At 23.6% G+C, this 22450-nt stretch overlaps 2 protein-coding genes across 2 annotated transcripts; both read right to left on the reverse strand.

Annotated features, from left to right (window-relative positions):
• Positions 1–2190: 2190 nt before the first annotated feature.
• Positions 2191–3965, reverse strand: LOC112600038. The gene is made up of 3 exons (XM_025347172.1): positions 3869–3965; positions 2962–3115; positions 2191–2506 (listed from the first exon to the last, which is right to left on the reverse strand). The coding sequence occupies exons 1-3, from the start codon at positions 3963–3965 to the stop codon at positions 2191–2193; spliced, it is 567 nt and encodes a 188-aa protein (XP_025202957.1).
• Positions 3966–11207: 7242 nt separating this feature from the next.
• LOC112600044 (transcription elongation regulator 1-like) lies at positions 11208–21411 on the reverse strand. Its single transcript, XM_025347177.1, has 17 exons — positions 21384–21411; positions 19082–19316; positions 18805–19018; positions 18491–18673; positions 18321–18426; positions 18046–18239; positions 17843–17975; positions 17510–17759; positions 16848–17038; positions 16608–16780; positions 16332–16540; positions 16115–16265; positions 12313–12591; positions 12036–12251; positions 11697–11960; positions 11551–11628; positions 11208–11488 (listed from the first exon to the last, which is right to left on the reverse strand). The coding sequence occupies exons 2-17, from the start codon at positions 19264–19266 to the stop codon at positions 11264–11266; spliced, it is 3051 nt and encodes a 1016-aa protein (XP_025202962.1). The 5' UTR covers positions 19267–19316; positions 21384–21411; the 3' UTR covers positions 11208–11263.
• Between the last annotated feature and the right edge of the window lie 1039 nt (positions 21412–22450).

A 22450-nucleotide genomic window follows, 5' to 3' on the forward strand; every position in this document is an offset into this window, starting at 1 on the left:
CTGCCTATTTTCTTCTTGGCCTTCCTCATGACACCTGACATATTCGATCTGTACTGCCTCTTTGATCGACTGGCACTCTGGGTGGTTCATCTCTACTCCGAAAACTAATTTGAACGGAGTCATCCCTATTGAGCGCTGATAAGCGGAAATTTGAGGTTATGTAAATGGCGATATATAACAACCTACATCGCACCACGTTTTCGAGCGCGAAACAACAAAGGCGTACCGTGTACGTCGTATGACAGTTAAAAACGGGTAAGCGGCGAATTTCGAACACGCACTATTACGCAAAACGAACGACAACTCGCGAACAAAACAGTCAGTATAAGTCTCTACGCACCGGCTACACAATTCGGAATAACAATTTTCGATTATGATCCCGGACAGGCCCCAAAATGTGGGATCAGTAGGAATAATGCTAACCAAATTGAACTAAGACTCAATATATTACAACATAGAGACAACAAATTACAAAATATGACAAACAATTGAATAGAGTAACGACAACAACACTATAACTCGTCGGGCGTCACAACATCACTAACCTTCCCACTTGGTTATCACACTGCCTTGGCTTGGCTTGGTTGACACCAGTGTTACCACCCCACATAAATATTAATCAATAATTGATCTTTAGCTCTTTGTTCAAAATACAAATAAAAATGTATGTATCTAAAATGTGAGCATTAAAAGTAACAATTAAATTAAAAATCATTTAGTTTCTTATCGACTTTCATTATTTGATAAAAATACAACAAATAATATTATTAACACATTACATGTGGGCATCATTCAAGTATACTGTACAAGCGTTTTTTATTGATTAATATGTTTATTTCCAGAGAGTATGTAACAGTTACTTATCCACTAACATTGTTGCTTTTAAATCTGATTATATTAAATACGCATATCATGTTCAATTTATCTTTCATCGTATATTATACTTAATGTAATAATTCAATGTAAATTTTATACTATATTTAAAGAATAAAAAATTAAAAAATATAAATATTTTAAACATGTACTTATTTTTGTGTTTGTGTGTATATAGATTGATCTATCAAGCATATCCACACATTTTTCATTAATAATGTAATTTAGATTTGTTGTAACACCTTGAAAGAAATCATCCAGTGGTGATACAAACTTGGATAATAATATTATAAACAATATGTATTTAAAATGTATAATTACAATATATTTACATATACATATATAAACTTAATATATAAACTTGTATGTAATAAATAATATGGGTAAGTTAAATGTTTTGTCATTGAATATTAAAGACTAAGTATGTGAATATTCATAAAAAAAATACAATAAAGTGTGGTGTGAATATATTATTGTATAGTAAAATAGAATAAATAAATAATAATATTCCTTTATTTCATCTATATTATATTCATACATAAAACAGGTTTATACATGTATTAAGTAATTTTGAATATTAAATAAAAAATGTATTACACTGTACAATAATAGATTATCTTCTTATGCTTGTAAGCTTATCTTCACTGGTACAACTCTAATAATACATGCAATGGGCAAAGAATTCCTCAAGATACGATTTGTAAGTCAAACAAATGAGATTTATATAATTTACGATGAATAAAGCTATTCCTTTACTTTTATGACAGGTTAAGTTGTGACATAAAAAGTCATTTAATTGATTTAAAAAGCAAAGATTATTTATTAAAATAATAACATGATAATTATTGAATACAACATTTTATAATGAATAATAATTAATCATTGTATTTTGTATAATATTTAAAAAGATAATTAAGATGTAATATAATAATCCTTAAAGAAAAAAAATGATGAAAATTAATAAGATCATGAATTTAATTTATATTTGTTTATGAAATAAAATAATATGAATAATTCAGTAATCCAACAATATTGAAACATATACGTCACGTCAAACTTCTGAAACCAATAATAACTCTAGTCCTATTATAGTGATATGATAAAAATTTGTAAGCCTAGATAGTAACATAGTGTTCAATTTTGATTTTATTTGACACATTTTTAATTTTTATAATGATAAATACTTCAATTATTTTTTACTTGATAAATTATTCAGCTATTAAATAGAAAAGAAAATTAATGTAAATGGATTTTTTTGGTAAAAAAGAATAATAAAAAAACAATTTCTGTTCATAAAAAAATCATATATTAATAACCTCAAGAATAAAAATCGTCTCTATACTCATAATCATAATTTGTTGGAAAACAATGGATTGGAATTTTCAGAATATACGTAATAATTGGAAGACTCATTAAACATTTTATATAACGATTAGTACGATTTGTTCTGTGTTTTACGAGCATTGGGTCTTCCGTTGTAATATCGGTATTCTTTTCTTTTGAGGACTGTCGTCGAATTCTGTTTTTTGATTTCAATCCCCGGAATCTATTCTTCATCTCGAATGCCCGTTGTTGACGTATCCAAGATAATACACTTAAGTATGTCATATGGGCCTCATAGTTAATCTTGGCCCTACAAAAATCGTTCATTTCTATTAATGGTGTTTTTTTACAAATAAAAATATTTAATAAAGTATAATTTTTTTCAATACAATGGTTTAGATAGGAAAATGTTAATTCTGTCATTGTTTTCAAAAAAAGTTATTCTTAATTATAAATTAATCCTGTTCTTGTTTTTCAATACTAAAATTGATTTAGCTAAATTCAATAGTAGAAAACTAATTATTGTTAAAAAATGTATGAAGTTATGGTCAAAATCAAATTAAATTGTAATCTAGGAGAAGGAGGCAAGAAATTAAATTCTTGATGCAGTGGTTTGTTGACTTTCTCTTATAATAAATTGAAAAATTATAACAACGATAAATAACGATAGAAGTATTATTAAATATTATTTCGGTTTTCAATTAAGTTATTGAGGTTAGAAATATTCAGTGTCATAATAACATGCATAAAACATAATTAATTTACCTTTGACGTTCGTGCTGGTTAACGATGTGTTCGGTGTTGGTAGTACTGATTGTTGGTAATGTTTGAAAACCGTCAAATTTATCAGAGTGAGTGATATTGATTGGATTTAGGCTGGTCAGCGTATCTAACAGCTTGTCACGATAGGAACCCTGAGCTGAAATTATAACGATATGGATTACCGATTAATATAAAAAAATTATATTTTTTAATACATTTAAATATATGAATTACAGAAAATATTCATAGATTTTTATAATTTGAGTTACTTTAAACCAATACTAAAGTTCAATTTTTTTAAATTCTAAGAATTATGTTTAAGACAGTTGACTAACAACTTATAACTGATGACAACTGTTTTGTTTATATAATTGTCAAAACCAAATATTTCTCTGTTTTAAATTCGAATTTATAAATTTTTTGCATGAGAAAAGTCAATAGAGTTACGTAGAATGATGTACATAATGTAATTTAATTTTATTACAACTGTAGAAATTTTTATTTTTAAATAAACATAATATGATAAATGGATAAAAATTCATTTTTTTTTATCCGAAGTCACGCAATTTCATGGAGTTTCCATTAAAAAAACTGACAAATTTTATATAATATTCAATATAAAGATAGATTGTGTAACATATTTTGGTTTAAAAAAAAAACTATATTTCTTACCAACCAATAAATATATAAAAAAGCATTTAAATCACTGTTGTTTTTATTCAATATTATTGAAATAAAAGTAATACTAGTAACGTGAAATTTAAAGCAAATTAATATAAATGTTATATCACCACAAATTCTTTTAAGTACAAAAAATAATAATTTAATATGTATAAAACAAAAACAAGTTTAAAATTCACAATAAATCTCTAATTACAAATTTAAAATAATAAATATTATATCTACTCACTGCTTGGTTGAACCATGATATCGGGACTCGTGTGTAAAGCTTCCCCGTTGGTAGCGATGATTGCGGTGATTAAGACGAAAATGTTTGTCACTGACATCTTGGCGTTGTTCACTGAATAATGAAAAGTGAATACTGGTTGCTGAATACTCTACGTGTCCTCTTATAAGCTATCGTGGCGGCGGCGGCGGCGTAGAACAGAGTTTTCAAACCAAGAAGGGGATAATTTACCAGACAACCGACAAACTTATTTATTAAATATTTGTTCTCTAAATTGACCGCAACAAATATTTGAATTTTCAAGAGGAAGTGATACACTGATAATAGATCGTGACGAATTAGTTTAATATCCGGTTATCGTAGTACTTTGTAATTGTGTTATTTACTTGTTTTTGATGATATTTTTAATATTCCAATTTTATTGTTTAATCAGATTATTATTTTAGCATTCTTAATGTAACAATGCAAATATATGAAATATACTGGCAGAACGGTAATTCATATCATCATGATTTTTAATCAAAGGTTACTTTAATGTAAATAGTACATTCCTGTAAAATAATTTTGTCGAAATACTTTGTACTTTGTACATATTATATTTAACAAAGTATCTAATTTCTTGGTATTATAAAATAACATAAATGTCTACTACACACAATTATATTATTATAATAATGGGTTTTTACATCTCTGTCTATACGAGTCATGTGCCACGACTAGTAACTTGTGAGTTTGGATAAGAAACTTTTAACATGTAGACCTCACTGTACCTTATAATCTCGTTGGGCAATAAATTCCAATTATATATAATTTGCTTTTTCACTAATAGTATTTTACAAAAGGTACATCACTGTGTGGTGACATTTGTTTATTGGGGTACGTTATTCCCGAAATCGATTATATAGAAATTCATTGAATTGCGTGGACAATGGGTGAATAATCATTTTTTTTTATTGTATTAGGTATGTGTATTTACTGCAGAATACATTTGTCGTATGAAGTATACCTGAAAAAATCTTATTTTTCTCATGACAATACACTGAAAATATTTTTTTCCTTTGTGGCAGTTTCACAAAAGTCATGGTATTATTTTTTGAAATAATAGTGTAAATTATATCATGTATTATTAAACGACAGTTAGATACATCTAAAAAATTTAAGTATACTAAACCCTTAAGGTATTAATTTCTTATTAAATAAAACACGTTTAATAAAGTATTCGTAGTCAAAATAAATACAGCACAAAATTGTCTGCTATTAATGTGTTTATTTGTTATTTATATTTTTAAATAACTGGGTACCTTAATAACATGCATACTTAAATTATGGTCAATCATATTGTTGATAATGACGACGAAGTATTTTAATTGAAAACTAATGAAAACATTTTAAGCCACTTTCCCCTTATTACTAAGGAAGGAACTTTTTATATATATATAATAGTAATAATAGTGTGAGTATAACGAAATTATAATATTATATTATTTTTGGTAAATAATTTTGAATTATTGGTCTTACACTTTATATTATTAAATATATATCTGTTATATTATTTAAATTATTGTTATTTCGGTGATACTTATGAATGAATAAAGAATTCTAATAGTTATCGACTTGAGTGATTTATCGGTGTTATTCAATCTTTAATTGGAATAATTTATTTTTTGTTTAGATGGTCATTCTACGGCTCTCAGACGAAAAATCAATGAATAATTTTTTTTCTATTTTACGTGTAATAAAAAAGAAAATAAATTGATATTTTATTAAATAAGTATGTATCCAACGCAACACGTTGTGAATTCCGGATACCAAATGTCGGTCGTTATAATTTGTGGGTGGTCCACTTTCGAAAAATATCTGTAACACAATATAATTTATGGAATTCATGGCTAACACGAGAATGACAATGTTTTTATTATTAGTATAAAGAAATCATAATATTGGATTATTATTTATATTAAAAAATTTAATTCAAACACTTGTTATAAAACGTTATATTATTAAGTAGGTTGTAGGTATATTATACATTATTTTATAAAATTTATTATTTTTTCAGTTAGACGTATGAACTGATATAGAATTCCATTCAACTTTAAACATATTATACACAACATTAAATGTTATAATTTTTTTAATTTTTTGTTTGAATAGAAAGGCAGATACAAAATTTATAGAATAAAAAGATATATTTTTATTGTTCCACATTAAGTACATGAGTGTGTTGGTCTTTTTGTATTTTATTTTAAATATTAATACAAATGATATTAAAAAATAACAACAAAATTCAACTTTACATTATTATACTTATAAATTCAATAATGTTGATATGTAGAAGGTAAATAATGATTACTTATTGAAAGTGATGTAAAATATATATTTACTCCATTGATATTTGATTAGTTCAGATGCATAATTCAATGTCATGATATCAATACTTCATAAAATATTATATTGAGTTGAATCTCAGTTGCGTACATACCAATAGATTTTATATATTTGCGAAACAAATTCACATTCACACGAATGTACCATTTACATTAAAGTGACCTTTAATCATAATAATTTGGATTATTTCAACTACATTATGTTTAAAATGTTAAGTAAATGTTCTCATTAAACATTTATATTAGATTATTAGAAATATCATTACAGATTAGGTAAATAATATATGTACAAAGTTTTACGATAACGAAGAATTCACACCAACATAATATTTTAATAATAATAAAATTCTAATTGTAAAAAAAATAGCATAAACGCACCTCCAACCAAATAATTTCACTAAAGCATCCAGTACATACAAATAAACCAAACCTATTTAGTTACTTCTTCAAAGAGACTATGAAACACACTAGATGACTATAGAGTACAGATTGACAGTTATCTCATTCAAACTCACAAGCTATTAGTCGTCATGACTCACGTGTGGAATACTTTTCTCATAACAATTCGCCTGAAATGTTATATTACTTTTTGGCACTTTCAGAAAAGTCATCGTATTTTATTTTAATTACTTATATAAATGATATAATTTATCATTAAACAACAGTAATATACACCCAAAGTATATTAAACCCTAAAGGTATTGTATTTAAAATAATTATTTCTCACAAAATTAAGACCTTTACAAAAATATTTGTGATTAAATTTGTCTGCAACAAATTTGTTTATTGTTCTTTATCTTTGTTAATAAGTGGCTACCTAAATTATACGCATACCTACTTAAATGTTCGTTATTCATGTTGTTGATAATGACGACGGAGTATTTTGATTGAAATACATTAAGACATTTTTACCATATGACTCACTTAACATGAAACAAAAAACAAGTAATAGTAATAATTATGTGGATATAATGAATTATGATATAGTATTATTATTAATAAATACAATTCAATCACTTGGTTTAAAACTTTATATTATTTAATACTAAATATATATTTATTTTATATAATAATATATTATTTTTTCAGTGAGACATAATATAAACGGATATGGAATTCCAATAGCGACCGAATTAGGCGAATCGTCGCTGTTATTCGTCGAAAATTCTTTAAGAAAAATATTTATTTGGGATTACTTTATTTTTTGTTTGAACAGAGACAAGAACACAATGTATAGAATAAAGACATATTTTTATTGATCCATGATCAAGTACATGAGCGTGTTGGTATTTTTGTATTTTATTTTAAATAACAATTTAATAAATTATAAAATAAAATTACAGTAAACTTAAAAATATTTAGTTTGCTTAAGGTTTTAAATATTACAATGTAAATATCTGAAATATATAAACATGATTAAAGGTTAGTTTAATGTAAATAGTACATTCATGTGAAATAATGTTGTTGAAGTACTGTGTACATATTATGTTAGTAGCTATCTTTAATAACTTAAATCAAAATATAATTACTTAACTTTATGAATAATAGTGTTGATATTAATATCATGTTTAAAACTAATATACATCATATAATATATTGGTATTTAGTGGTGTATAGCTTTTAGTTGGGGTTCACGTGTCCCCCCTCGTCAAAATGTCTATTATTTTGTGAATCACGTAATAATTTTAAGGCATAATTTAATTTATTTAAAATGATAGTTATAAAATGATTTTTATAACTAAATTATAACACATTATATATTTTAACTTATGTTTAATCGATACTAAAATTAAAAAATTGGTACTTATGTAGGAGGGAATTGAATATTTAAAATCCCTCCCAAAAATATTTTCTAGTTTCGCCACTGTTGGTATTATGATATTGAATTAGACGGGTGATTGTAAATTCCACCAATTTATAAGAAGTCAATTTTTGGATTAAATTTAAAACATGTAAATTCCACCGGTACATATTTTTGACTGGAAAACATGTTAACTCTACCGATGGTAAAATAAGTAACAACTAACTAGTAATATAATTATTAATTATTACAATTTTTTTTAAAATATATTTGAAAAAAAGATATAAGTATTTAAATTTTAAATACATTACCTATGTAAAAATAAGAAATCTGTACATAATTTATGTACCTATTATCTATTATAACATTTGTAACTTATTATTATTGCTTACTATTGTTTTTGTGTGTTTAATAGTTTTGTATCATACCTATGTTGTAATACTAATTAATTTATTACAAATGTAAAAGAATAAATCCGAATATCTAAATAAAAATAATAATGTATTGGTGGAATTTTCATTTTTTTCTCAGATAAAAAAATTGTACCGGTGGAATTTACATGAAAAACTGCCTTAAAAGGTCGCAATCGGTGGAATTTACATGCGCCCAATTAGGCATCTGAATAAATTAGATGAAAAAATGAATAATTAAATACGCAAAAAGGTACCTATTCTAAAATACCAATAGGAAAATAACTGTAAATGGAATTTAATGCCTTACGAGATAACGCTGAAATAAAAGAAAAGAATAAAAACAAAGTTGTGTGGTCTTATATGTCATCATTCCAGCTTATTTTATATAGTTAATAAATCGTACAAATTTCAATATTTTTTAAATCTTTTAACTTATATTTTAAAATATTTAAATATACATATAATCAATTAAAATTACAATAAATCAGTTTATGGAAATCACTTGTATACATATGTTATATGGTTAATATGAAAAGAAAGGAACAATAAACAATTTAAAAAAAAAATGATAATTTAAAGTATCATGCGAATACATGTAAATAGGTTTAAATGTTTGATGGCAATGCATGGTTTACCATTCAACCGCTGGCAGTAGAAATTTTAATGAAACCAAACAAACGTCTTATTTAATTAAAACGATAATGTTTTAAATGTCTTACACAATAATTGAAAAAATATAAAACAGATTAAGTTCAGTAATATTATTAAATTCAAACAACAGTGATTAAAATACTTTATTCTATATTTATTTAAATTCTAATACTACATTTTAATTTCAATTTGGGAAAAATTTTTGAATTCCACACAATACACCTCTTTTATCCATCACAAAAATGTTTTTTCTAGGCTTTTTTCCAAAGAGGTAAGACTAATTGTATTTACTTTCCACATATTAAAGAAAATATATATATAGTAAAAATTCTCTATTCATGTCATTGCGATAAATTAAATTTCTTTTTTAGTAATTATCTTGTAAGCTGTCAAATTTTGTGTACCTATATTTTAAACCTGTTATACCTATTATTAAATAGAATTATTATTTAAATAATATGCATATATTCTATAAAACTTTCTTGCAGACCAACTATGGAAACTTTTATCTGTGATTCAGTTTTGACATTTTATTTGAAAATTGCCTACATAATTACAGCCCTGGTTATAGCATTTAATTGTAAATACTGTTCAAAAATCAAAACAAATTACTATCACAAAAATCAACCAATACCAATCATTTTCACATGTGCATCATTATCGATGTGATATAATGCAAACCATCATTGAAAGCTGAGCTATTAAAATAGTTTTTCATCAAAAGCAGATCAAGAATATAATAATTATTTAATTTTGTTGATTTTTGTATAAAGCCTTATCACGAATAAACTTTGCTCAAATTAATCTTGAAATTTCTTGATTAAAATATGCTTTATTTTTATAATAAAATTCAGCTTGATCCCATGTTCATTTTTCCCATAAGACTCTTTTATTTTCAAGACTTCAATTTCCTAACTACCTGTAGAATGAGGTATATTAGTAGTTATAGTATAAGTATTAACTATTAAATCGTTTAGTAAATTTTCAACTTTAAATTTTTTAACTCTTTTTGAGCTATTTATAAATATAACAACTTCTTAATTTTTTTATAGTTTTTTTATAACTGCTATAAAATGGCCAATTAAAAGAACGGTTGGTCTAATATTATTTAAAGTCAGATATATGATTTATCTATCTGTTTTCATTTACTTAATCATTCAAATTTTAATAAATTTGACATACATTACTATCGTTTTAAATAAGGAAGTAGAAAGGTAGAATTATAGGTAATTTTGAAAAAGCAATTTTAACAAAAAAAAAAAAAAAATGTATTTAATTTGTTTTTAATATAGCCTTATTATCTTTATTATCTTTTTATTTTCATCTTAGCTAATACATATATCAGATATTAATCATATATTTGACTCTCATTTAAATCTACAGAATTCCATGTAATGAAGCTATTGAACGTTTAAACAGTTTTATTTAAACTTAAAACTACAACATTAAATTAAATTATTTTGAATAAATATATTATAATATGATGAATAGTAATAATTGTAACTTCCATCAATGCCATATTATACTGATATAGAAGAAAGGAAATAAATATTATAAGATTATATGTTTTTAATCAATTAGTTTAATAAAATCACAGACCCGTACAAATACAAAAGGTTAAATTATATTTTTTATAATATTTTGAACTACAAAACTATGTTCGTGAACATGAAAGTACAGACAGGATAAACCAGATTTCAAAAGGTACCTATATTTGACTTTTATATTAATTTTTTCTCGATCTTATATTATGTCAAAATAAATAGTTCATTTAATTTATTAATTAAAACATTACATTTTGCAAATAGAATATATTTGATAAAATTAATTGTGGCCAATTTATGCCTGAAAATTGTAAAAGAAAAAATATTATTTCTATTCCATTTCCTATTAATGTCAACAATAGTATTATTGAATCATAAAAAACTAGTTTATTCTGTGCAGTAATAAGAAAAAAATCTTATTTACTGATACTTATGCTTATAAAAAAAAAAATAACAATAAAAAACACAAATAAATTGAATAAAAAACATATTTTAAAAATAATTTCTGAAAAATAAAAATAAATGTATAATTATTGTTGATGTTGAAGTATTACGGTAATAGAAAAACAGAAATAATTTAGTCTTTTAAATTAAAAAATATTTATTCAATAGTAGTCGTAGATCCGTTCTGTAGCAGTAGGTGGTGGGGGTGGACCACGTTTTTCTAATTCTTCGATATAGGAAACTATTAACTCCAAACGTTCATCAGCTATGCTATCCAAAAATAAATACCGTTTGTCTTTGCTTAATATATCTACAAGCTCTTTAAAATAAGTTTCATGGTTTTCATGTAGTTTTGCATTTGATAAATGAGTAATCAATTTAGTTTCCTGAAACCAAACAAATATTTGAATAAAAACAAGACTCAGAAAAAAAACTCTTAATAATTTACCATTAAAAGATTTTTGAATTCATTTTTAGCAGTATTGATTCTATATTTTAAATATTTTCTAAACTCTCTTTCGCATTTCTAAAAAAAAAAAATATTTAAATTAATATTTAAAATTTTTTATCATATATAATTTTAAATTTACTTACGCTGTCTCTAGATGAAAATCGCACATATCGTATGTCTTCTTTAATTAATTCTCTAATCTCTTTCCAAGAACTATCTAAAGTTAAGTCATTTATCTCATTTAACATTTGCCAAAATTTTTCTTTCTTTTGCTTATATAAATTGTTTACATGAATTTTGTACAACTTTTCTTTTTCTTCAGAATTTAATGAATCTGCTAAATCATACCTGCTATCTTTTTTTAATTGCATTTTTGCTTCTTTCCAATACAAATGATTATTTTTAATCTAAAATAATAAAAAAAAGTTTAAATAAAATGTATTTATAACCAAAACTTATAATCATATTAATGAAAGACAAACCATGTCAACCAAAAGAGCATTAAAATAAACAACTGCTTCATCATATTTATGTTGTTTACGCTTATTTTCTCTTTGTTTCAAATGTACAACTAAAGTATGTTGAACTTCTTTTTCTCGCTCTTTCAAGCTAGCTTTAATTCGAGCTTCTTTGGAATCTTTTGAATCCTTGGAGTCCTTTAATTCTTTTTTTTGTTTCTCAGGTGACTTATCATCATGCTATAATTGTTTGTTTATAATTAATTATTAAAAAAAAATTTTAATTGAAGTTACTATTTACTTTTGAGTCAACTATAGCAGATGATTCTTTTTCTTCCTCATCTAGTTTAATTCGCTTATGATTATTTTTGTATTTTTCATTACGTTTTCGTTCCTTTTCTTTTTTTCTTTCATCCTTTAAAATCCTTATATAATCATTAAAAAAATCTTCACGTAATGTACTGGAATCAACTGCTTTATATCTAGAGTCATGTTTTAATTTAATTTTTATCTCAGACCAACGAGTATGTCGATCAATTTCAGTGTGCTCCTTTAATAATTTTATAAACGGCTCTCGAATCTATAAAATATTTTTACAGTAAACTGGTTAGATTAAACATTAAAAACAAATTGGTTACAATAAATTGCTTGGAATTTAAAATTATTTTTAAGACAAAACATTCTAAATCATACAACAAATATAATCAAGTAATCACAACATAATATACGCAGTCATTAAAAAATTATAATACATGATAATAATAAACATAATTATTTATAACAATGTATTTTATGAGAAGAATACATTAATCACTATAAAATAAATATAAACACTAATATGAGAAATCAAAATGAAATACTTACAAATTTAATCAATTAAATTATATTCAATGATACATTTATTAATTTAAAATTTTTAAATATTTATTAAAATTACAATTTTGATTTTTCACTTATAAAATGTTGAAAATAATATTATTAAATCTGAAAATAAAATTAGTTATGTCAAATGTATTTATAAATTAAAAAGTAAAAGTTTATCAGTGTGTACAATATACACATACAACTGAATCGTGAATAATTCTATAAAAACTGTATTTAATTAAAACATTTACACACATATAATTATTTGTATATTTAATTTTTGAAATAAACAGAAGTATTATATTATATTTAAATAGTATGTTGGTTAATCTCATCAATGATTATAATTTTAGAAAATATTGATGAAACATTTGTATTCATCACTAAATGTAAACAATTTCTTTTTGCTTAATAACTTTAAAATATTTTAATTTTCAATGAAACCAATACATACTTAAATATATGTAATTTATTAAAACTGTTTTGGTTAACATTTATTTGCAATAAAAAATAGTGTAGGTAGTCTAAATTATTGTGGAAAATGAATAATTTTAAGTCTTATGCAATACTAATATGGTAATCATTTATTTAAATAACTATATAAAATTTAATATTCAATTTTTCTACGTCAATTATACAGTCAGATGATCTAAAATATTCAAACCAAAAACAACAGAAATACCTAAACTTCATACAAAATTTGTTTTCGTTTTTACAACATTGTCAGAATGTATAATCTCTACAATAATTATACTAAGTATAATTTAAAATACTATACCTTAAGCGATTAATAAAGAAACCAAAATATACAAAATGTTATACATCGCAACTAATTTAATTTACCAGTTTAATTTTTATGATTAAAAGTTAGATTTTGTATTTTATGAATATCAATACTTTGATTTTCTGAAGTACTATGTTCATGTTCTGTTTGGAATACCACTTCAAAATCATTAAAACAAAAGATCAAAAATTCCTTGATGGCAAAAGTAATACTTAGTACAGAGTAAAAATTAATTTTCTGTTTGTATCCAAGTAAAATAAATCCATAAGGTGGAGGTAATCCTCGATTCTGGTGTTTGAATAGTTTAACTGGGTTTGCTTAGCGCTGGCAGGGTTGTATTTAACTATCCATTCTCAAGACATTAGGTTACAAGATCATACAGTTATTGGTAGTGATGATTAAATAATTGTCAGTTAAACTTAAGATTTATACAAATATGAACATTCATTAATGTTTTAAATTTAACAGATAAAAAGTCACCATTCAAATTCCATTCATTAAAAAACATACCAACACTTTATTTCGTTTTTAAAATTAAACTTTTGTTTATGGTTTCATATTAAAAAGTTCTAGAGAGATACAGAGATAAAAATATCCAAGTAGAAGTAAAATACTGTTTTTGTAAAAGATAAATTACACATCTATCATAATTAACACACAAACCCATTTTTTTTTTTTTTTTTTTTTATGAAATGTTTAATATCAAAATAAAATAATTAAGAAGTTATAAGGAGTTTAAGTTTATATTTTATTAATTATTTATGAAAAATAATATAACAATTAAAATTATACATTATCTTTACTGTATAATATATATATATATATATAACCTAGGTTGTAGATGTATTAAATGAATACCAAGACCAATAAATCAATTCCATAATACCTTTAAAGAAATTAGAATAAATTAAGTCGCAACATTATTACATAATGTGCATAATCATGTCTAAATCTAATAAAATTCCGATTCTAATTGTGAATGTATTAGATTTAGATACAGTTATGCATATTGTAGAAAATATACATTTATACATTAAAAGATCTTATTCATAGAGTATTTGAAAAAACATATGCTGATTTATTGCATAAAAATTAGACATGGATTTCAGATTTCTAATATTTATTCAATACGTCTACAGCCAGAGTTGAGTATCTACTATGTCCACAACTTAGGTCGTAGATACACTGTTATTTTTAAACTGAGAAAATAAAAATATCCTTAGTTACACTTAATTTAAATTTTTAGGATATAATATTTAAACTTCAAAACTATGGTCAATTTATTTTGTATCATAAAAAACTATATTTTTTTTTATGTTTCTTTAATAATAATTTTGATTATAAACTATTAGTGAAAGATTCAAGTCAAAAATGTGTATCCAAAAATAATTTTATCTTGGCTAATATTTTTTAAAAGGAATCAGTTGATTATATTATAGTCATATAAAAATGTTAGATTTCATTTTATTTAATAAAAATGTATAATTTTAAGTATTAACTATTATATTACTTTTATTATAGTTATACTTATTACCACAAACTAATTTGTGGTTATTATTATAGTTTTATTGAATAAATAAAAGTTAATTTTAATTTAATTTCATATAAAAAATAAAGTTTACCAACCCCGAATTCAAGTAAACTTTTTTTTAGTACAGCTATAATATTAATATATAATTAATATTTAAATGTTAAGCAAAACAAAATATCCATTCATTGCATAATGTAAAAAGTAGACAATAAATTAAAATTAATTGGATCTTTTCATCACCAAGTAAAACTTAAAATATTTAATAAAATGTATATAAATCTTACATCATATAATATTAATAGTTCAACACCTAAAAAAATATTTAAATTACATTAATAATAATTATATAAAAAAAATGGACTCTAACAAAAATAAACCTGAAATATGTTTAAATACATAATGTATATTAAATTTTAAAATATTAATAAAATGTTAATAAACAATAATATTACTTAATTGATTTTAAATATCTATAATTATAAGAAGAAAATTTAAAACATCTGAAAAAATTAGTTAAAATTGATTTACTAATAAATATATTTAGTAAACATTAACTAAATTATATTTTAAAGTTTGTGTTTGTTCAGTATTCTTTCTTGTATATTTCAAATTTAATTATTAATTATTATTTACTATACTATATTCAAAATAAGAGTATACAAAATGGTGCCAGAGTAAATAAACATACATGTTGTATATGCACATATATCTCTATTGCCAGCTACCAGGAACATAGACTCTATTACCCATCTATACATTTACAAATTGGTATACACTTATTCTGAATAAAAGTACATTTAAGAAGAAATAAATATTAATATGTTTATTTAATTGTATTCATTTTAATGAAAATAGTACAGATACAAAATACTATAATTTAGTTATAAATGATTTAAAATTAATAAAATTCAATGGATCACTGACCTGTTCCTGATGCAACGTTTTTTCTTTCTTTTCCTGCTTCCGTAATTCTTCCATGTATTCATAAAATAATTTTTCTCTTACACGTGATTTTTCAATACTTTTATACCTTTTATCTTTAAAATTTTGGGAACTAAAATCACTATATGATTTCCTATAATAATATAATGTTTTATTATTATTATTATTATTATTATTGTTATTTTATTTTTTATTTTACTTTGTTGTAAGATTAGCTTCTTTCATCAATTGTCTAAAAGCATTATGTTTTATTTTCAGTTTGTCCCGATTTTCTTGTCTTTCTTTGAGAGCATTTTCTTTTATATATTTTGCAAATTCTTCTTTTCTTTCTTTTGATGTTAATAACAAATAGCGAGGATCAAATACTATTTTGTGTAATTCTTTTTCCCAGGTACTAAATGCAGAGACCTAAAATCATAAAAAATGTCAATATTTATTTTATAAAATTAATGCTGATTAATATTATCTCTAGTACCTTTTTCTCAGATAACATTCCTCTAAATTCAGTTAATCGAGTCTCTAATGGTAATGCTGCTCTTTTTTTAGCTGCTAGAAATTCTATTTCTATAGCCGAATCCTTTGTTAAATTTTTAATTAAAAGTTGAACATCATTTTTAGTATTGATAGTACTTTCTTGTGAAGTTGTATCTATAATAAGTTATCAACACAATTTGAAAATATTTAAAATTTATTATATATTTAACAAATTTACTACCACCAGGCTTTGTATTTTTAGTTGGTGATTGTTCTTCATCATTTTTAAAAGCTTGAACTCCTTTTGGTGGATTTGATACCATTTTTTCAACATCAGATCTTCCTTTAAGATCATCTGGTTTTTCCCAAACTGATGTATTGGTTGAAGGCTTATGAAAAAATACACGACCATCTCCTGTCCATACTATACACCTATAAATGTAAAATAAAAACTCAAAGAATTTTATGGCAAATTTAAACAAAAAAAAAATCTACTTATTTGATAAATGCAAATTAGTTTGTTTTTATTTGGAACAAAGTATACCTCTTTATTCATCACATATTCAAATATATTTTTGAATAATTTATATAAAATATTTATAATTTCCCTTCTTTAAAAACCTCACTAATTAAAAATAACTTAAAAAAAATAATTACAAGTAAATTTACTTTACCAGCATTTTACTTAATTTATTTCATTATAATATTAAGAATATGGTTTTTTACTCCATGGTCATTCATTTATCTAATCAATGGTTAATTTAAAGATATATTTTTTTTCTATAAATTGCATCGATATATTTTTTCTTTTATTAAGTTAATTTATACATCTATAGCTAAATTAAAAAACTTATGGTATGTCATTAGTGTGGAAGTATAATTACACACGATTAAAAAACATACCACTGAGTTCCTTCAACAGATTTAGAAGATACAGGTTTAGTTAAGACTTTAATTTTGGGGTTTTCGTCAATTTTAGCTTTTTTATTAGGCTCTTGAACTTCTTCATCTTTTCTTTTAACGGAGCCAATATTTGAATTCGAACCATTCATTGATTCAGAAAGGGAACCCATGTCCATTTGAAGATTTGACTTCTGTTCCATTTTTTGTTCAGCTTCTTTTCTTTGTTTTGCAGCAAAAAAATTTCTAGCCACTAAAATGAAAATTAATACAAAATTAAAAATATGATAATATCTTACATGAAAAAAAAACCATTTAATACTATTAAATACTCACTATCAAGATTTTTAAGTGCTTCAGGTTTTTTCCACACTGATTCAAATGTTTTCATACTATAATAATAGACTGATCCATTAGGTAAACAATGTTCTAACCATTCGGCAGCATTAGCTAAAATCACTGGATCTATCTAATAAATGAAGTTAAACGTTTTAATAACTCGATCATATTTAACTATAAACAATATAAAATCATCATACTTGACTATCGAGTTCCATTCCAGGTATTGTCATAGGTGAAGGTGTAAATCCTGGGTGCATTTTACTCCATGGAGCTGCTTGTAGAAATTCTGGAGATTTCACATCAAATAGTGGTTGTTCACTAAACGATGTAAAATTTGTTGCAGGCATCATTTGGCCAGGAACTCTACCCAACGGACATACTCCAACATTATCTAAATCAAATAAAATACTCTTTAAAATAACATTTAACTAAACTTTTTTTATACAATTAAGTATGTAAAAATATTTTTTACTATATGATTTGTCTTCAATATTTTTCATTTCAACACCATTAGGAGTTTGTTCACCTTCATTATGTTTAGCAATTTTATTAGTATTACGATTATTAAGTTTTTCAACCTGAGAAATCATTAAATTATAATTAAATTCTTATTTTATATAATTCTACTTTAAATTAAGATACCTCTTCATAAGAAATTATACTAATATTATCCCCGGATGGTTTATCCCAAGTAGTTTCACGTGTTCTAGCATTATAATAATATAATTTTCCATCAACAGCTTTAATTCGAACCCATACATTTAAATACATCAATGCATGTGGGCCTTGTGATACTCCATTATTTGGAGGCATTACAGATGGCATCTATAGAATTTAAAAAGAAATACAAATAATTAATTTAGAGATTTAAAATGTCTATATTTAATACAAAAATAATGAAACAAATAATCATTATTCATTATTATATAATTATTGTATTTTTAAGAAACTCATACTTGTAATAATAAAGATAACTGATTAGTAGATTGACTTTCAGCCTGTCCATTTCTATCTTGTTCATTAAATGGTGGTATTTGACTTTCTCCAAACAGTGGACTTCCTTGAGATACTGGAGGTGATCCATTTATCATATTTAGAGATGATTCATGAGGATCACCTCTATATGCAGAAGATCCATAATTATTTTCAACTTGACCATCTCCAAATTTCCTATTGAATGAAAGTTGTAAGAATATAAGATTATTGAACATTTAAAATAAAGGTTACAAATACCTGAAAGAACCTCTCTCATTATCATTAAACAATTGTTCATTTTCAGGATTTGAATGTCCATTTTCTCGGTCATATGAATAATTCATTGGCATATGATTGTTAGAATTCATATTATCTTGTTGATTAGAGTTCATACTACTATCTTGATCGTTAAAATTTACGTGATTATTTTCAAACGAAATCATGCTATTTTGAGGATCATTAAATTCTTGCTGTGTTGAATCCTCTATAGGATCTATCAAATTAGAATTGGTAATTTAATTGTGAAATAAATTTAAATTCAAATTTGATGTTACAACAATAGACTTAAAATTAATTAGTAATATAAAAACAAATTAAGTGTAATGTTAATAAAATAAATAAAATATGATATAGTGCGTTAGACTCAATAGTTAAAACTGTTAGTAGTTACCTACCTATGTGATGATGTATTGATAGCGGTTTGAACATATTTTACAGTTTTATGCAACTCACAATTTAAATATAAAAACAAAAATTCCCATCATTACACTTATAATTACAAGAAATAAAACTATAATTTATTTAAAAATGGTCAAGTTTGTTTTATACATAACTACAAACTAACTTTATACCTAGATTTATCAACAAGTAATTATATTTTAATAATAGTTTTAAAAGTATATAACAGAACAAACAACATGTTTTTAATTTTTATTAATTTTATTATTAAAGATTAACAAATTATTTTTAAAATGTGTATACTAAAAGTATAAACCCACCAAAAAAATAACAAAGAATACAGAAAGATAGATGATACCTATTTATAAAAGTAATTTATATTTTTGGTTATGGGAAAAACATATTCATAGTATGTGAATAGTATTTTTTTAGTATATTTGTAATACTTTACATTTTTAATTTACTCATTTATCTTTATTTTATATCCTCTATTCTAAAAGCAAGCAAATCTATTATTTGCTAAGCTACTTCAGGCGAAAACAACTAGTCATAAAATATATTTTTAATATTATAATTTTTTGCAGCTAATTAAGCAAAAATTAAAATGAACATAACCAACATAATAACATCTAGTCACTTATTGTAATTTAATATATGCAATAATAACAATGTATTAAAAATGTTATGAATTGTATGTTATTTATTTCATTTTAGAGGAAATATATCTTATACAATTTCAAGTCATAAAAAATTATGTTTTTTAAATGTTTAAACATTTGGTTAAGTTTAATAAAATAATTGTAAAAATGTTATTTTAAAGTTAGGGAAAAATTAATTTCAGTAAACAAAAATGTTGATTTAATAATAATAAAAAAATTTAGACTCAAACATTTTTCTATAAATATTAATTACTAACACATTTATAATATTAAATTTATTATCGTATAATTAATTGCAACATACTACCTCCAGATGAAAACAATCAATCGAATGGTGATAAATTTGTTATTTCTATGCAAATTCATAAATCAACATTAAAATGAAGTACACGTATTAATAAACACTTGTTTAAGATTCCAAGATAATATAATTTTTAGAAGCGCTTTGGCGAATTACGAAATAAAAAATATTAAAAATTATAAGCAACAGGTTAACGCCAACAAAGTGACATCGGAACCTTCGATACCTCGGCGTCAACTGACACTTGACAGAAAAACAAAACAGATGTATGGAAGAACGCAGTACAGTGTACCCAGACCCACGGACATAAAACACAGTATATACACTTGGTAAGATTTGGGAGTCTTTGGACTGGCCTTGGAGAGTATAAAAAACCAGACGTATTTTTTATACGATGAAATTATGAAGAGAAATAAATAAATTGTAAAAACAGCGAGGCAAATTTATAAATAATAAAAATTAATACTGTATACAATACTATATTATACAATTATCAACATCAAGCATTCCTTGTTATAATCAATTTTTATTTCATGTTAGGTTATTCATATAAACATTAAATAATCTAATGCTTAAATAAAAATTGCGTTTAAAGATATCAGTGGATATCACTGTAATAATAAAATAAACACTAAATTTGAAATTTTCCAAAAATTGTTTTTGCCTTATGAACTTAAAATAGGTGAAATCAGAATTAATTAATACTTTTTGATTTAAAAGAAATAAGTGAAAATAAAAACCAACAAGTTTGTTTTTTAACCATTAATAGATAAAAAAGTAATTATATAACTAAAACTGTTGAGTATAATAAATAATGTTTATCAGTTTTTATTTATTTTGTTTTTTATTTTTATGATTGGTATTTAAAACATATTTATTCAAATTATTTATTCTAATATATGTAATAGTACGTATAATATACCTAATAACTTTCTCCGGTATATTATTGATTTTTTTTTTCATTATATTATTATTTAATAATTATTTAATAATATTGGCTTCTTTATTTAAGTAGTTTCTGTGAAGCTGCTTAAAGTATATTTCTACTATTTTCATAGCTCGCAGAAGATTTTAAGGTTTCCTTATGAAATAAATATATTCCAACTATCAATAATTTCAGAATCATTTGATTCATTAATCATAAGTTAGACATGGATATTGACTAAAAATCGAACTGCAATATATCCACCAAAATACTCAATACATTCTCCTTCCAAATCTTCAAATGGCTTTATAGTTTCTAGCTATATTAACATATGCATAATAGTTGAGGTGAATATGTAGCAAGTTATGAATAATTGGCAATATGATTTATTTACTTCAAATTTCTCTAAAAGATCTAAATTCGTTTTTAAAATAGATCCTGTCATCACTTCATTATTAGATTCAACATTGACAATATTATTATTGAATTCTGTGACATTAGTTTCTAACAGATCTAAAATTTTAAACATTTAACCAATCAAACAGTTGTTACCATCAAAAGACTAGTTTTGAGACCAACTTCAGAATTATGCTTAGAATGTACAATAAATATAATGTTAGAATCTTTTTTCAAGATGTACCATCATAAGCTGAAATGAAACAATATAATCTAATTGCTAATAGTAATTAATAGGTATACAAATATAGTATACATTATAATTTTAAAACAGATCATCAATTTAATTAGATAACTGTATTTTAAATCTAAAGTGGTAATGTTACTACTTACGTACCCACACATTCCATTTAGAAAATTAAAAAGATTTTCCAGCACATCTTGGTTTAGTTTCTTTCCTTTATTATATTCTAAGCAATACATGTTTTTTAAATCATTCAATAAATTTTTCAATGATTTATTTGATATTAAAATACCTACAAAACAAGATAAAAGTATAATATAATATTTTAATTTGGGTATTATTTATATTTTATTATTCATGGCAGTGTATTATAAAACTATTCAATAGTTAGATACTAGCCATTTTGAAAAATAAATAAATTTTT

This window comes from Melanaphis sacchari, unplaced genomic scaffold, assembly GCF_002803265.2.
Source record: "Melanaphis sacchari strain LSU unplaced genomic scaffold, SCAv2.0 Contig59_pilon_pilon, whole genome shotgun sequence".
Classification (NCBI taxonomy): Eukaryota; Metazoa; Arthropoda; class Insecta; order Hemiptera; family Aphididae; genus Melanaphis; species Melanaphis sacchari.

Bases quoted from the DNA above. Each gene is read 5' to 3' on its own strand.
- LOC112600044 (XM_025347177.1), bottom strand. From the start codon at position 19,266: ATGATTTCGTTTGAAAATAATCACGTAAATTTTAACGATCAAGATAGT. The intron at 18,240-18,320 runs GTAAAAAATATT...TATTTGATTTAG, and splicing joins TATTGAAGACAAATCATATA to ATAATGTTGGAGTATGTCCG. The intron at 12,592-16,114 runs GTCAGTGATCCA...AATATTTTATAG, and splicing joins AAACGTTGCATCAGGAACAG to ATTCGAGAGCCGTTTATAAA.
- LOC112600038 (XM_025347172.1), bottom strand. From the start codon at position 3,965: ATGTCAGTGACAAACATTTTCGTCTTAATCACCGCAATCATCGCTACC. The intron at 3,116-3,868 runs GTGAGTAGATAT...TTATAATTTCAG, and splicing joins TATCATGGTTCAACCAAGCA to CTCAGGGTTCCTATCGTGAC. The intron at 2,507-2,961 runs GTAAATTAATTA...CGATTTTTGTAG, and splicing joins AACCAGCACGAACGTCAAAG to GGCCAAGATTAACTATGAGG.